At 43.3% G+C, this 17,548-nt stretch overlaps 1 protein-coding gene across 1 annotated transcript in view; it reads right to left on the bottom strand.

The window, feature by feature from the left end:
• NTN4 (netrin 4) overlaps positions 1 to 17,548 on the bottom strand; it is a 170,197-nt gene that overhangs the window by 92,411 nt on the left and 60,238 nt on the right. The window contains exon 3 of the mRNA XM_040344110.1: positions 1,124 to 1,402. Within this exon, the coding sequence (XP_040200044.1) occupies positions 1,124 to 1,402 (279 nt within the window). The remainder of the gene's footprint in view (positions 1 to 1,123; positions 1,403 to 17,548) is intronic.

The raw sequence follows: 17,548 nt of genomic DNA, 5'->3' as shown, positions 1-17,548 counted from the left end.
AGGAGGTAAACCCTGATGGGTTTTACTTCCCCTTTGTTCCCTGTAAAGTAAATGCATAATGGGCTACTATACATTGCATACTAGCCCATTATGTGCCACTTACCTGCAGAAGAAACACGCAATGTCAGCGATGTCCCCTCTCTCTCATTGCGTCCATCTTCAACCCCTCTTCCTTCCCGGGCCGTGGGATCCGGCTCTGCTATTGGCCGGAGTCGTGTAACCTCACTCCCGCACATGTGTGCGTGAGCCGTCGGTCATGGCACAAGCACTATAGAAAGTCACGGATCGTGCCCTCTCTTCAGTGCGAATGCGCCGATTATGCGAATGCACTGGTTTCTAAGGCGAATATCTCATAAACCGTAGAGGTTTAGGAGATATTTACAGTACCTACAGGGTGTACAACCACTTTAACCTACTATATTCAGTTGTTCCCTGTCTAAACAATTGACTATTACTGCTGCTATACATATACAGGTACTTGATATTTCTGATTATGTTTCTTCTGTTCATAAACAAATTTTAAAGTGGCTCTATCACAAAGTAAAATACCTAGATGACAGGGTTCTCATCAAGCAGCAATCTCCCATCCATTAAGCAGCCATCTCCAAAGAGCTGTGTGCTACTTCCAGGGTTAAAGCCCCACATCCAACATGCATTATATAAGTTATGAAATGGCTGCTTCCATAAGACTCTAATTACATAGCTGTATTTTTGTAACAGATTCCAGATGTATTGTAATTTGCTTGGAAAATCAAGAAAATCTTTCAGGTTTTACCATGAGAGATTTAAGGCCAATGCTGAAATATTCAAAAATCATTTAGCTAACACTTAATGCTAACCTTTTTTGGTATCAGTTAGGAATAAAAAAAGATTTCCTGACTATGCCATCACCATAGAACAAATAAAGTACAGTATAAATAAGGGATTAAACAATGTCTCATCTCTTTCAAATTTAAGAAAGACATTTAAAATTAAAGTGTGCATAGATGGTTGTTCGCTCTGAACATTAGTCTTAAGCATACAGACATGAGTAATTTCACAAGTCAGTCTCCTGTATACAAACTTTAAACATCAATATGTATATTTTGCATTGAATAGTATTGCACAATAATTTTATACTTACCACCTGGAGTTTGCTGGTTGTCCGGGCTTGTCGAAATCCATCAGTTGGAACGCAGTGATCTGCATGTCCATTGCAAAAGCAGCTTCCCTTAACTATAAAGTCATAAACAGCATAGTGGGCTAAAGACTGCGGTTTGATGTCTGAGTCCTTGTTGTGGCAGGGACACAGCTGTTGCTTCAGCAGTTGAACACGGAGATTAGTGATCTTTAGTTTGTCTTGTGCTTCTTCACTATAAGGATCCACAGTTGAATAGTAAGGTGGCATAGCTCGAAAAATAACCTGCGGAAAAATGTAGATACATGAAATTTTAAAGGTATATTGAAAGAAAACATATCCAGGTCTATTACTATATGGAGCCATAGAAATGTGTTGCTGGTTACTAAACTCACACCCATACACCCAGCATTGAGAACAACTGGCAGTGTGAGGTGTGTGCACTCTTGTTGAGATCAATGCACACAGCAAGAACCACTACAATTTTAATCCTTGGTTGATGATGGTAACAAGTAAATATGAGCTTGAGCCTGTTCAGAGATCCCACCTGCTCGATCCTGCCAGAAAGCTCACACTGCACAGGGCTAATCACAGGCAGCGAGATATCTCTCAATCTGTGCAGCTGCGGATCGGGAAATGTCTTACTGCCTGTGATTAGTCGTGTGCAGTGTCGGCTTCCTGGCCGGATCAGGCAGGTGGGATCCCAAAAACGCTTGATCCCATTCCTAATAACAAGCAGCATGCACAAGATGAAAGCAGGGCTACCTAAAAGGGAATAAGCACTTACAATCACGCAAGTTTCTAAAGTGTTAAAAAATATATAATTGCATTAAAGTAAACAACCTGAAAAGAAATATGGAGAATGGCATTGCTTACTTTCTTGTGAAATATATAGTTGCTTTGCTGCCATGTTGATCCAAAGGCTTTAAAGCACAACTTTATTTTAATTGAAGCTGTCCTTCAAGAATTTCCTCCATCCCCCTCAGTTCAACCCACTTAGTGAAAAATATATCTACGACCCCACTCTGTACAGCCTTTGCTTGTTGTAAGTCTTGACTAGACCTGTGCATGCTGCGCTACTGTGTCTGCCTCTTTTATTCCTATGGCTGCTCTATACCATTGTGGCCACCAGCCATTCATAGCGGTAAACACCATCCATTGGGATAAATGAGGCTGTGGCATGCATGTGTAGTAGGTGCAGGGCCGTTTATTAAACCTGTTGTACTATTGGAGCAGGTATGGCTTTCCTATGGCCACAGCACACACCAATGTCACTGTTAACTTTAGAGGAAAACAGCTTACTGAGCAAAATTTCCAACACATTCAATATTATTATTACAGATATTTATATAGTGCCATCAATGTTTGCAGCACTTTAGAAATATACTGTACATTCACATCAGTCCCTACCCTAAAGGAGCTTATAATCTAAGGTCCTTAAAGTGGGTGTAAACCACATTTTTTTAAAACCTGCAGGGAAAAGTTATAATGTGCTAAGTTAAAACAAAGTCCTCCAGCAGTGCCTCGTCACTGCTTATAGGGCTTCTATCTTCACCCAGTCTTCCTTTCAGGTTGGCGGGCTCTGGTCCTTTGACTGGACAAGCTTCAATGACGTCACTCCTCGTTCACAGGGCTCTGAAGGAACAGTGCGGTATGCCGTTCCTTTAGAGTGCATGCATCGACATGCAAACCCCAGTAAGTTAGTACAGTGGTGTCAGAGAACAGCTTGCAGAAGAACTGGCACATCTGCTAATGCTCAGCAGAGTCGTAGACTGAGGCCCCGTACACACGACCAAGTTTCTCGGCAGAATTCAGCCAGAAACTCGATCGGAGCTGAATTCTGCCGAGAAACCCGGCCGTGTATACACTTTCGGCCGAGGAAGCCGACGAGGACCTCGGCGAGGAAATAGAGAACATGTTCTCTATTTCGTCGTTGTTCAATGGCAAATTTCGGCTCGCCGAGATCCTCGGCGGCTTCACAAGGCACTCGACGGGCAAAACTATGTGTTTTGCCCGTCGAGTTCCTCGGATGTGTGTACGGGGCCTTACACACAGAAATTTGCCATTGGCACATAGAAATTCGCCAATGCTAATATGCATGCGCATACGGGCATTAAAGGTCTCAAAGATTAATGTGCCAGTGCATACATGCGAGGCCAAGGCGCAAGTAATGCGTGACAGATTACTGGCACCTAGTGGCCTATTTAAACCCAGCAGCATCAGCTACCAATTGCTGGATGATCTTTAGCTCCCCCATGTATTCCTGAGTTCTGTTCCTGTTTGTTATCGGATTTCCTGTTACCGAGCCAGCTTGCCTTTGACCTGTCTTGTCTCCATTCCTGGCTTTGACCCTCGACTTGTTCTACTGACCCACTTCTGCCTGCTGATCTGTGTATGACCTTTGGGTTGCACCAGCCTCCACTGATTATATATAGTCTTGGCCACTGTTTTCTGCTATGTCTCCATGTAGTAAACCAGATGTTAATATGTGCATATAAAATACCAGTTGTAGAACCCCCTGACAGCATGGTAATATTTGATATAGAAGCATATCTGCAAATAAAGAGTACAGTTAAATATTACAGGTTATAGAGAAAAGAGCCAAGCACACCTGGCTAATAGGCATCATGCTACTCAGTGAACCTGTAGTTAATAGAAGTACTTGCCTTAGGGAAATATTCAAACCATTTGAGTTACATCATTACCAAGACTCTTGTGGTTCCATCTGGGACACATCTAATATTAACGTGTAACAATAGCTGTGTCGACCAGGAAAGTATCATCTTTTGCTGCCAGTGTGTGCACAACAATGTGTACAGTACTCTACTAGTTAGTGATTTATTGCTACATGAGCAGCTGAACCTACGCAGAAAGAAAATACCCATCATTTAAATTTGGTAACTCTAGGGCCTGTAAATCTAGTCTTTCAGGCCAGACATACAATTTATAATTACCCTGAAATGTATATTGTGTTGCACTTGGCTGTAGGCAGGCAAGTGCAACACATTTGTAAGGACAGAAAGAAAAAATAAATGAAAAAAGGGAATGTATTTTACTTTATGAAATGCTTCAGCAAATGTTCTATAAAGACTCGACCAACAAAATTGTGTTTTTGCCACACTTTATTTGCATGGCCTGGTACTCTGGTGCTCCAAGGACCTATCTAGTAGACTGTGCCTGAAAAGCCCAGAAATATTGATAGGTCACCAAACAGGTCAAGACCAAAACAGAATGATGAGATAAGTACCAGAAGGTAACCTGCATGATAAGGGCTAATCACAGGCAGCGAGATATCTCTCAATCTGTGCAGCTGCGGATCGGGAAATGTCTTACTGCCTGTGATTAGTCGTGTGCAGTGTCGGCTTCCTGGCCGGATCAGGCAGGTGGGATCCCAAAAACGCTTGATCCCATTCCTAATAACAAGCAGCATGCACAAGATGAAAGCAGGGCTACCTAAAAGGGAATAAGCACTTACAATCACGCAAGTTTCTAAAGTGTTAAAAAATATATAATTGCATTAAAGTAAACAACCTGAAAAGAAATATGGAGAATGGCATTGCTTACTTTCTTGTGAAATATATAGTTGCTTTGCTGCCATGTTGATCCAAAGGCTTTAAAGCACAACTTTATTTTAATTGAAGCTGTCCTTCAAGAATTTCCTCCATCCCCCTCAGTTCAACCCACTTAGTGAAAAATATATCTACGACCCCACTCTGTACAGCCTTTGCTTGTTGTAAGTCTTGACTAGACCTGTGCATGCTGCGCTACTGTGTCTGCCTCTTTTATTCCTATGGCTGCTCTATACCATTGTGGCCACCAGCCATTCATAGCGGTAAACACCATCCATTGGGATAAATGAGGCTGTGGCATGCATGTGTAGTAGGTGCAGGGCCGTTTATTAAACCTGTTGTACTATTGGAGCAGGTATGGCTTTCCTATGGCCACAGCACACACCAATGTCACTGTTAACTTTAGAGGAAAACAGCTTACTGAGCAAAATTTCCAACACATTCAATATTATTATTACAGATATTTATATAGTGCCATCAATGTTTGCAGCACTTTAGAAATATACTGTACATTCACATCAGTCCCTACCCTAAAGGAGCTTATAATCTAAGGTCCTTAAAGTGGGTGTAAACCGCATTTTTTTAAAACCTGCAGGGAAAAGTTATAATGTGCTAAGTTAAAACAAAGTCCTCCAGCAGTGCCTCGTCACTGCTTATAGGGCTTCTATCTTCACCCAGTCTTCCTTTCGGGTTGGCGGGCTCTGGTCCTTTGACTGGACAAGCTTCAATGACGTCACTCCTCGTTCACAGGGCTCTGAAGGAACAGTGCGGTATGCCGTTCCTTTAGAGTGCATGCATCGACATGCAAACCCCAGTAAGTTAGTACAGTGGTGTCAGAGAACAGCTTGCAGAAGAACTGGCACATCTGCTAATGCTCAGCAGAGTCGTAGACTGAGGCCCCGTACACACGACCAAGTTTCTCGGCAGAATTCAGCCAGAAACTCGATCGGAGCTGAATTCTGCCGAGAAACCCGGCCGTGTGTACACTTTCGGCCGAGGAAGCCGACGAGGACCTCGGCGAGGAAATAGAGAACATGTTCTCTATTTCGTCGTTGTTCAATGGCAAATTTCGGCTCGCCGAGATCCTCGGCGGCTTCACAAGGCACTCGACGGGCAAAACTATGTGTTTTGCCCGTCGAGTTCCTCGGATGTGTGTACGGGGCCTTACACACAGAAATTTGCCATTGGCACATAGAAATTCGCCAATGCTAATATGCATGCGCATACGGGCATTAAAGGTCTCAAAGATTAATGTGCCAGTGCATACATGCGAGGCCAAGGCGCAAGTAATGCGTGACAGATTACTGGCACCTAGTGGCCTATTTAAACCCAGCAGCATCAGCTACCAATTGCTGGATGATCTTTAGCTCCCCCATGTATTCCTGAGTTCTGTTCCTGTTTGTTATCGGATTTCCTGTTACCGAGCCAGCTTGCCTTTGACCTGTCTTGTCTCCATTCCTGGCTTTGACCCTCGACTTGTTCTACTGACCCACTTCTGCCTGCTGATCTGTGTATGACCTTTGGGTTGCACCAGCCTCCACTGATTATATATAGTCTTGGCCACTGTTTTCTGCTATGTCTCCATGTAGTAAACCAGATGTTAATATGTGCATATAAAATACCAGTTGTAGAACCCCCTGACAGCATGGTAATATTTGATATAGAAGCATATCTGCAAATAAAGAGTACAGTTAAATATTACAGGTTATAGAGAAAAGAGCCAAGCACACCTGGCTAATAGGCATCATGCTACTCAGTGAACCTGTAGTTAATAGAAGTACTTGCCTTAGGGAAATATTCAAACCATTTGAGTTACATCATTACCAAGACTCTTGTGGTTCCATCTGGGACACATCTAATATTAACGTGTAACAATAGCTGTGTCGACCAGGAAAGTATCATCTTTTGCTGCCAGTGTGTGCACAACAATGTGTACAGTACTCTACTAGTTAGTGATTTATTGCTACATGAGCAGCTGAACCTACGCAGAAAGAAAATACCCATCATTTAAATTTGGTAACTCTAGGGCCTGTAAATCTAGTCTTTCAGGCCAGACATACAATTTATAATTACCCTGAAATGTATATTGTGTTGCACTTGGCTGTAGGCAGGCAAGTGCAACACATTTGTAAGGACAGAAAGAAAAAATAAATGAAAAAAGGGAATGTATTTTACTTTATGAAATGCTTCAGCAAATGTTCTATAAAGACTCGACCAACAAAATTGTGTTTTTGCCACACTTTATTTGCATGGCCTGGTACTCTGGTGCTCCAAGGACCTATCTAGTAGACTGTGCCTGAAAAGCCCAGAAATATTGATAGGTCACCAAACAGGTCAAGACCAAAACAGAATGATGAGATAAGTACCAGAAGGTAACCTGCATGATAACTGAAAGTCAAGTAAGGAGTCAAACCAGCTGGTCACAGGACAGAAGCACATTTGGGCCCCTTTCACACTGGGGCCTTTTTTGCACGTGATATTTGGGGCGTTTTTCAAGCGTTTAGTTGAGCATTATTCAAGTGTTTTTCAAGCGTTATTCGAGCGAAGCCTCATCTGCAATCCCAATGTGCTGGTAAAGCACCGCTAAGACCCCAACGTTTTAGGGTGTTTTTGCAGTGCCTCAGTGTGAAAGGGTAAGTCGTTTTTACAACGCTTTCAATTCATTTCAATAGAGAGGGGCGTTTTTGGAGCGTTTTTTTCAGCGCCCAAAAGCTGCTCCAAAGATGCTGCTTGCATGACTCAGTGTGAAAGGGTCCATTGAGATGCATGGAGAGCGTTTTATGAGCGTTTTAATAACGCTATTTTTAACACTAAAACGCTGTAAAAATGCTTCAGTGTGAAAGGGGTCTTGGAGATATGTTTTGGGATAAATGCAATTAGGTTTACAAACCATCCATCAAAGGTAAAATATAGAGTTGGATCAGAGTTGGGGTTCTCTGCCAACACAGAATCAGAGAACATACACACAACATTAGGGGTACTTTTAGGTACATACCGTGACAGCATTATTTGAATTAAAACATCCTTTTATTTATGTTGTGAGGGGTTAGCTCGGTAGCGGGGTGTGTGACCCCTTGGATGGGTTCACCACACACTGAATTTATACAGACTGGCAGCCGAAGACAGTTGAAAGCAAAGATTTTGGTTTATTCTTCCATCTTGCTGGAAACTAGTGCAAGCATCCAAACAGCAGAAACAAAATCAAACATAAAATAAACCCTAGCCACTCTGGGCATCTCCCCTCCACACAGGAACCTATCTATGGAGTCTGACTCAGCCTAGCGATTTTGAGCGACAATGTAACCTGCACCGAATAGCTAGAGGAGACTGGGTTGCAATATTGTCAGGCAAACTGTCAGGCAAAGCTTCTGATGCTTTCCGGACCGTGCCAGATCAGGATATCCATAGCTACGCCCGGGTTAAAGAAGCGCTCCTGGCTCGTTATGCAGTAACCCCAGAGTCCCACCGACAGAAGTTCAGGGACTCACGCAAAACCACGGAAGACTCTTACGCGGAATGGGCATGCCAGTTATCCCTGTCGGCCTCTAACTGGGTTAACAGCAGCCAGGCCACCACCGCAGAGGACATTTTGCAACTAATGCTCCTGGAGCAATTTTACAATCACATCCAGACGGACGTCAAAGACTGGGTGAGAGATCGCAGGCCCATGACTCTACCAGAGGCCGCGAAGTTGGCGGATGAATATGCGGATACTCGCAAGACAAACCAGGTCACACCACAGGAACAACCTCCACGACCAACGGCGCCCTCACACCCACCAGCCGCTAGATACCAAACTCCTAACAGACCGATGACATCTAGCCCTCGCTATCCACGCCAGGAGGACAACGAACAACGCTGCTTCCGGTGCAAACAGCTGGGTCACTTCAAGCAGAATTGCCCCATGAATGACAACACCAGGTCAAATTGGTCTCAACCTGGGTACCGCCCACCAGCAGCAGCCCATTGTGTAGACTCGGCTTGGGATCTCCAGGAGCTGGGTCAGGAAGAACCATTGGACACCCTTTACGAAGTCCTCACGGTACAATCTGTTATTACGGACAACAGGGAACACCATTGTCAGCTAGTCATGGGCGACAGCCCTGAGCCGGAGGGGCCCTGGAGGAAGCTGGGCAGAAAGAGGCACCGCCGGCTACCCCCCAAGAAGAAGAGGTCCTGGAAGCCGTATAACAAGCTGACCTGGGAGGATAAGAAGCGACTGGAGGAGAGGGAGTCGCAGCGGGCGTCCCAGATGCGGGCCGAGATGTTCGCCAAGGGCCCACCGGTGGCCCCTTACACCACCACCCAGTTCCTGATGATGAAGGACCACGTGGAGAGCCTGCAGGACATGAGCAAGCAGGAGCTGATCCGTGAGTACATAGAGCTGGAGGAGTGCATAAGCCGCATGGAGGAGGAGAACAACCACCTGAGGTCACAGCAGGCTGACCCCCCCAGGCTCCATGAACTGGAGATGGAGCTGGAGAAGCTCAAAGAGGAGAACTGGCGGCTGCGGAGGGAGAAGAGGGTGGCTGACCCTATGGGGCCCTTCTTCCCCCCCCCCAAACTCTGAGCACCGGTGCTACAGCATGTCAACGAATATAACTTTTTATTTTTTTTTATGAATCTCCTGTGATTGTCACTTCAGAGCCATAACCTGCCCCTCCCATAGCGGGACACCTAGACGGCGGCGCACAGACCCATTCGCCGTCTTCACACTGACTTCTGGTGACTTTGCAGATCGCACAAAGACTTGGGGACTGACCGGCGTGTAATCTGACGACCCGGTGGCATACCTGAGTCTGAAGCAGTTGCCAAGGGAGGTCAGTCACGCCAAATGGAGTTAACCTCGGACTAAAAGCTCTGAACCTGTCAACCCTACTGGACCAGGGAAGGTCCAACCGGGTTTGCCGGAGCAGGGAGAAAAAGGGGGGCCATTGTGATGCAATTGCCTATATGTCTCAGTTTAATTCTCCCTGCTTGCCCTGTGTGATTCTGTCCTCGGCTAACAGGTTATTGAAGTACTAATGTCCCCTCACTATTTCTAAAGGTTAATTGATCTATTGTGTTGTGTGAAGGAGATCTGTGTTTAAGTGGCTTGTGTTAATTATTCTGATTGCTCCATTGTGGTAATTATCTCTCTATATGCGGGGTCGAGCTGTCTAGTTAATGTATTCAGTACAACTAGTAATCAGCGTCATTTATGTCATTGTCTAAAGAAAATGTGTTTTCAGCATCGGCTCCGTCGTGTCTGCCTAATCATCTGTATGGAAGCCCCAGTGTGAATGGGGGCGGAGATTTGTCATTGTAACAGTTTTGGAAATTACATATAAGCTGTGTGTTATAACATTAAAGTCTGTCTTGTTCTAGCAGTAAGCCTGGACTAATGTGTGGCTTAATGGGCGATCTCAGGAATATTCCTCCTAGTGGAATATTGGGTGACGTTCTTATGGAAGAAGGGAATCTTTGACGGGGATATCATACCAATACCGTCACAAACGCCCTTAGACCTTGTCTGGCTATTTTTGCAGCCGACGCCCAATAATGATTGGTGTATTGTCTAAAGAAGGCAGAAATGTATGTTCCGTCTGTGACAACACCCACAGATTAACCTGACTTCCTGTCACAATGTACATAAACTTACTGTTATAAAATCAAACAAAGTGTGGTTGATTATTAATAATGGATAAATATGATCACACATATAACACTTGTATGATTATCCAGACATCTAAATATAGGGGTTGGCCAAATATATGGAAACACTACATGATTTGCAGGTGTGAAAGCGATGACATTTCGCCTTGGAAAGTAGAAGAGATGCAACATGGGATGGTAGGTGGCATAAACTAAAAACATACAAAGAACACTAGACCCACCCAACTGGATAACCATTTGCTGACCGCATAACACCTTTATACAGCGGCAAAGTGGCTTTTCTGTACAGAGTACACTCCTGAGTATGGCTCATTCGGGCTATGCTTTGATTAGACACAGCACAAGCTTATCAGCGGGTGCTCACCAATCGAAGGCCTGCCAGCACCTGCTAATTGGGGAGGAGGTCGATAGGACAGAGCTCTGCCCTTTTAGGGGGATGTGGTGGTTTTTGTTTCCCTGTAAAACAATGAATAAAAACCATTACATCACTTAGTAAAAGCATCTTACAGTAATCAATAAACACTGGTTAGGCACACATTTAACCCTTTGATTGCCCTAGATGTTAACCCCTTCCCAGCCAGTGTCATTGTTACAGTGCATATTTTTAGCACTGATCACTGTATTAGTGTCACTGGTTCCCACAAAGTGTCAGTTAGTGTCAGATTGTCAGCCGCAATATCACAGTTGCTGATAAATAAAGTAAAATAAAAATTCCAGTATATACAGTATCTCACAAAAGTGAGTACACCCCTCACATTTTTGGAAATATTTTATTATATCTTTTCATGTGACAACACTGAAAAAAATTACACTTTGCTACAATGTAAAGTAGTGAGTATACAGCTTGTATAACAGTGTAAATGTGCTGTTCCTGCAAAATAACTCAACACCCAGTCATTAATGTCGATACCGCTGGCAACAAAGGTGAGTACACCCCTAAGTGAAAATGTCCAAATTGGGCCCAATTAGCCAGATTCCCTCCATGTTGTCATGTGACTTGTTAGTGTTTCAAGGTCTTAGGTGTAAATGGGGAGCAGGTGTGTAAAATGTGGTGTTATGGCTCTCTCACTCTCTCATACTGGTAACTGGAAGTTTAACATCATGGCAAAGAACTGTCTGAGGATCTGAAAAAAAAAGAACTGTTGCTCTACATAAAGATGGCCTAGGCTATAAGAAGATTGACAAGACCCTGAAACTGAGCTGCAGCTTGGTGGCCAAGACCATACAGCGGTTTAACAGGAGAGGTTCCACTCGTAACAAGCAAACAGTTTGCTGAAGACAAGCAGACTAAGGACATGGAGACCAAGATAAACTTATTTGGTTCAGATGGTGTCAAGCGTGTGTGGCGGGAAACCAGGTGAGGAGTACAAAGACAAGTGTGTCTTGCCTACAGTCAAGCATGGTGGGAGTGTCATGGTCTGGGGTTGCATAAGTGCTGCCGGCACTGGGGAGCTACAGTTCATTGAGGGTACCATGAATGCCAATGTGTACTGTGACATACTGAAGCAGAACATGATCCCCTCCTTTCGGAGACTGAGCCGCAGGGCAGTTTTCCAACATGATAACGACACCCAACACACCTCCTAAAAAAGTTTTGGGGGGTCAGGAGTCCCTAAATTACCTTTTCCTACCTAGCGTCTAACCTGGGAACTGTGGAAGAACATTCAAAAGTAACCACCCTTCGGAAAGTTGTGCTACCCAAATGCCTTGGGAAGGTTTGAAGGTGTTTGCATAGTGTCTGGGAAGTCTTTATAAATGGATTTAGGTCCAGTAATCTATGATGTTTCTAGTCCTAAGAGTCCCAAGTGGACAAACAATAAAGCTCTCATCACTGGCATCTCAATGTGTATTACTACTGATGCACATTACATTACCCCTTATGTCACTAGCCTCCCGTGGTTCCCCCTTATTATAAAGCATTAGAAATTTTCAGTAAGCCCACATCCAATAAGTATAGGCAGCTTTATTACTCACTTGAGTTAAATATCAACATGTATTTAGAACATATCTTGGGGCTTTAGAACATACTGCTAGCTAATGAATAGATTCTTTAGTAATTATGCAATTAATCACAGTTACAAATTTGTTTTGAATAAGTAGCTGATTAAGGTACTAAGCAATAAAAGCCAAAACCACACAACCACACAACCAAAGCACCAGTTTGATCATGCAAAGCAATTATTGTGGGCCTGCTTGCACATGTTCATTTATTCTACAGCTAGTTAGAAAGTTACGTTTTTCGACCTACCTGTATGCTTAGTAATTCAATAATATCCAAATAAAAGAGAAACTTCACCCGAGTTGTGAAAATGAATTGCCAGAAACGGAGAAGCAGGCTGTTATAGTGGTTAACCGCTTACGGACCAGCCGCCGCAGTTATACTGCAGCAGGTGTGCTCCGCTGTGCAAACCGTTGTAGCTGTACGTTGGTCGCTTTAAGCGGGCTAGCAGGCGCACGCGCCCGCTGCATCGCGGGGGTGCCGATGCTCATGACCGCCGGCCGCGAGCGATCGTGGGGAAAAAAAGCAGAACAGAGATGTATGTGTGTAAACACACAAATCCCTTGTTCTGTGAGGAAAGGCAGATCGTGAGTTCCTAATAACTAGGAACCATGATCTGTAATTTTCTCTAGGTCAGTCCCAAAAAAACACAATATTTTGTACTTTTTGCTATAATAAATATCCCCAATTTATTTTATTTTTTTAAAGAGAATTTTTTCTCCGTTCAGGCCAATATGTATTCTTCTACATATATTTGGTAATAACAATCGCAATAAGCGTATATTGGTTGGTTTGGGCAAAAGTTATAGTGTCTACAAAATAGGGAATTGATTTATAGCATTTTCTTTATTATTATTTGTTTTTACTAGTAATGGGGGCGATCTGTGATTTTTATCGGGACTGCGACATTATGGCGGACACATCGGACACTTTTTGGGACCATTGGCATTTATACAGCGATCAGTGCTAAAAAATGCACTGATTACTGTAAAAATGTCAATGGCAGGGATATCCCTTTCCTGTTTTATACAGTTCAACTACCTTTTCCCCTTTTCCCACAGATCCTTTGACAATTCTTTTTTTTCCCCCGTGACTCAGAATCCAGAAACATCAGTGCAGCACTGGATAAAAGATGCCAGGGTCTGTCAGGAGTCCAGAAACTCATTGACCTTTTATACCACACACTAATTACAAGCAAACAGATCACAGGTGAGGATGGTTACCTTTAATAGCCATTCAAACCCCTTTGTGTCAACATGTGCATGTTATCAGGCCCAAATCACCAGGGTATGTAAACTTTTGATCAGGGTCATTTGGGTAGTTTCTGTTACCATTATGATTTAAAAGAGTAAACACAGTTGATTTATAATAAATGGCTTCAGCCACACACTAACCATGAGTGAAATAAATGTTTTTGTGTTATCATTCATATTCTCAGAAAAATGGCCAAGAAATCATAAATTCTGCCAGGGTATGTATGCAAACTTATAAACACAACTGTATACCCAGTGAAGCGAACAAACTCAGATGATACACAGAGATTAAACAAATCTCCCTACATAAATGTTACATGCATATCTACTGTCTTCAGCTTTCTAGATTCTTTAGAAAGTGCACATCGTGTTACAGATTTTCTCTTCCTTTTCAGCACAGGGGTGATTCTGGGCATATAACCAAGACAGCTGATTGGAGGAAAGTCACACACTCCCCTCCACATAGGTAGAGACTTGCAGAGATGTTCTGTGAATAGTTCAGCTCTCTGCTAATCTATTTATAGCTACCTCCCCGACACAAATTTCAGCCTGGTTTCATCTCAATTGACAGAGAACTTGTCAGAAGTTATGCTGATAACAAAAGAATGGAGTAACAGAAGCCACAGGACTCAGTGCATTCAAGAGAGATAAGAAAACACTAAGGATATATTTGCCCAGCTCAAATTTCATGAATTGTTTTTCATTCACTTTAAACTCTACAAACTCTATGAACAGTGGTGTAATTAACATCTGGTGTGGTTGAATTTCAGCACCAAGTTTAAAAAGTTGTTTAGTATGAGGTGAATACATTCCAAACATAGTCCAGTGTTCTACTGTAACATTCAGAGCTGCGCCCTATGACTTTTGGAGTGGGGACAGTAAATATATGCAATGCCATTCTTGTTTACGCAAGAAATCCAGAAGGGGAGAAGTGGAGAGGGAAAAGCTTAAAAAAAGGTATTTGACAAAAAGAAGATCATAGTGGCCCAGATTCAGTAAGCAATTGCGCCTGCGTAACCATAGTTACGCAGCGCAATTGCTGACTTGCGCCGGCGTAACGAGTTCTCCTGATTCAGAGAACTCGTTACGCTGACTGCAGCCTAAAATCTGCGTGGCATAAAGCTCTTATGCCACGCAGATTTTAGGCTCCATTCTTGCGTTGACTGCTAGGGGGCGCTCCCATTGTGGTCAGCGTATAGTATGCAAATTGCATACTTACGCCGATTCACAATGTTGCGCGGGCCCTGCGTACGCAAGTTACGGAGTTTACGTACGGCGTCCTTAGCGTAAGGCTGCCCCTTCTAATAGTAGGGGCAGACAATGCTAAAGTATACCCTCCGTTCCCGCCTCGTCAAATTTGAATTTCACGCCGTTTGCGTAAGTGATACGTGAATGGCGCTGGACGCCATTCACGTTCCCTTTGAAGCAAATGACGTCCTTGCGACGTCATTTGCCGCAATGCACGTCGGGAAAGTTTCCCGACGGCGCATGCGCTTTACGATCGGCGCGGGAACACGCCTAATTTAAATGATTCCCGCCCCCGGCGGGATCATTTACATTGCGCGCACTTACGCCGGGCAATTTTGCCGTCGCGCCCTCGCAATTTACGGAGCTACTGCTCCGTGAATCGAGGGCAGCGCAAAATATTTGCGGGGGCGCAGGGCAAAATCGTTGCCCTGCGCCTCCGCAAATAGAGCGCAGATCTCTTTGAATCCGGGCCAATATATGCAATTCCATCAAAAGGGATATGAGAAATAAAATTAGATAATTTGCAAGATGAGGGTGAAGGTCTGCTTCAGTATTCATTTTGAAACTATATCATTTTCAAAACACTTTGGCTATTACTGTGCACACACTGCAAGCTGAAACCAGACTGGGTGTTGCTTATTAGATAGCAAAAGGCTAAAAAAGACACACTTTTCCCTTTTATTATAGTCTAGATCTTTTGTGTGTCTAGGGCGTTGCTGAGCCCCAGCCTAGCTTTTTTTTCTATTTTCTACAGAAAAGTGAGAGAAAGGTAACATGTTCTGAGCACCTTCACGTTAGTCTACATACTTAAAAGGTCATAACTGTGCAACTTTATTAAACATCAACTATCAAAAGGAGAAAAAACAATCAAAGCAATTGCATTCAAACAACTGAATAGCTGAAACTTCTCTTCTGATTGATTTTGACTCAATTTCAATCAGGTTCAATTACACTGAGTCAGTCAGCCAGGGTGAAATATTATCAATCATTTTGCATCAATCAGTAGCACTTCATGATTATGATTGTATATTTACTAAGCAAATTATGAGATTATACAGCAGAAACAGAGATGCGATCGACAATTTAAGGTTATAAATCACAATCGTATCCTAACTATTGATCGAAATCCAATTCCCCAGGCACAGATTTACATTACAGTATGTACATGCTCTAACTAATCAGAAGCACTTGCAATTGACATGTGTTTGTTCATTCTTATTGTCCACAACTATTGAATTATAAACCTGCAGAGTGGTTTTTGCATGTGGCCTATCTTATAGCATTTTTATAAAAAGTTCTCATGATCTCTCTGATATTTTGATATTTTAAACCAAATTAATGCTTTTTTCACTTGTTTAGTGCTACACTAACATGTATTCTACATGTACATTATGTAAAACATGTATTCTATTTCCTGACCATTTACTATATATGGACTGTGTAATTTGCTTGAATGAAAGGCCCCTTTCACACGGGGGCGGATCCACCAGCTCAGCGGGAGATCGCTCTGTTGATCTCCACTGAGCAGGCAGGTGACAGGTCCGTCTCTGCTCACTGAGCAGGGAGGGACCTGTCAGAGCCCCCCTGATCTCTACGGACATGTCCGTTTTTATCAGATCTCATCCGATCCGCCAGACGGATGGCTGAACATAATACCATACGTCTGTTTTTAATTTTAAATATTGCTACTGTATCTTTAAGTTGGATTTCATAGCTAAATACTATGTTTTGATCTTTCTTGGCCTCTTTTTGTTGCACGTCCGGGTGTGTTCAATTTGGGGAGTGGACAGAAGGTCCAGGCTGGTGACCCATGAGCCAAAATCCAACTGTTGCTGGGTAGCTCTGGATCAGACCTGCACAATGTTCAGGTGGAAATTTTGATAATTTTTCTTTACATAACTGCTTCTGCTTAGGATGTAGGATGTCTGATGTGAATGGCTCTCTTGAGGTCCATAAAAAAAAAAAAAAAAGGAGGGCGCACCGACCCTGTGCATTACCACTTAAAATTTTAATTAAAAACAGAATAAAAAACAATAGTCCTACTCACAAGGAAAATTGAGTAAGCGCTTTTCAGACAGCTGGACTGGACCTTGCGGCACCTGCCAGTAGAACCTCAGACATCTTAACGGCTGGCGTGTTTCTGGGGCGTACCCCCTTCTTCAAAGCCTAAGTGGTCCGTGATAACTGCTTCAGCTCAGGATGTAGGATGTCTGATGTAAATGGCTTTCTTGAGGTCCTTCCACAGCATCTCTATGAGGTTAAGGTCTGGGCTCTGACTGGGCCACCTCAAAAGGCACAATTTTATTTTCTGAAGCCAGTCTGTGGTAGATTTACTTTGATGCGTAGGGTCATTGTCCTGCTGCATCACCCAACTTCTACTAAGCTTCTACAATACCCTGTAGGATATTTTGGTAAAGTTGGGTTGAGTCCAGGTCCTGAGGCAGTGAAGCAAGCCCAAATTATGATGTTCCCTCCACCTTACTTCTCCGTTGGGATGATATTTTTCTGTTTTAAATTGTGATTTTTTTTGCACCGAGTATTCTTCTCAAACAATTTAACTATTGTTTCATCAGTCCAGAAAACATTTTCCCAGTGGCGTTAAGGTTTGCCAAGGTGCTCTTTGGCAAACTTCAGTAGTGCAGCAATGTTTTTTGTTTTTTTTGGAGAGCAGCGGCTTCCTTTGTGGTGTTCTGCCATGGACACCCTG

The sequence above is a fragment of the Rana temporaria genome, chromosome 3, assembly GCF_905171775.1.
Source record: "Rana temporaria chromosome 3, aRanTem1.1, whole genome shotgun sequence".
Classification (NCBI taxonomy): domain Eukaryota; kingdom Metazoa; phylum Chordata; class Amphibia; order Anura; family Ranidae; genus Rana; species Rana temporaria.
Note: the sequence above shows the minus strand (reverse complement) of the source record. Positions and strands in the feature narration are given on the sequence as shown.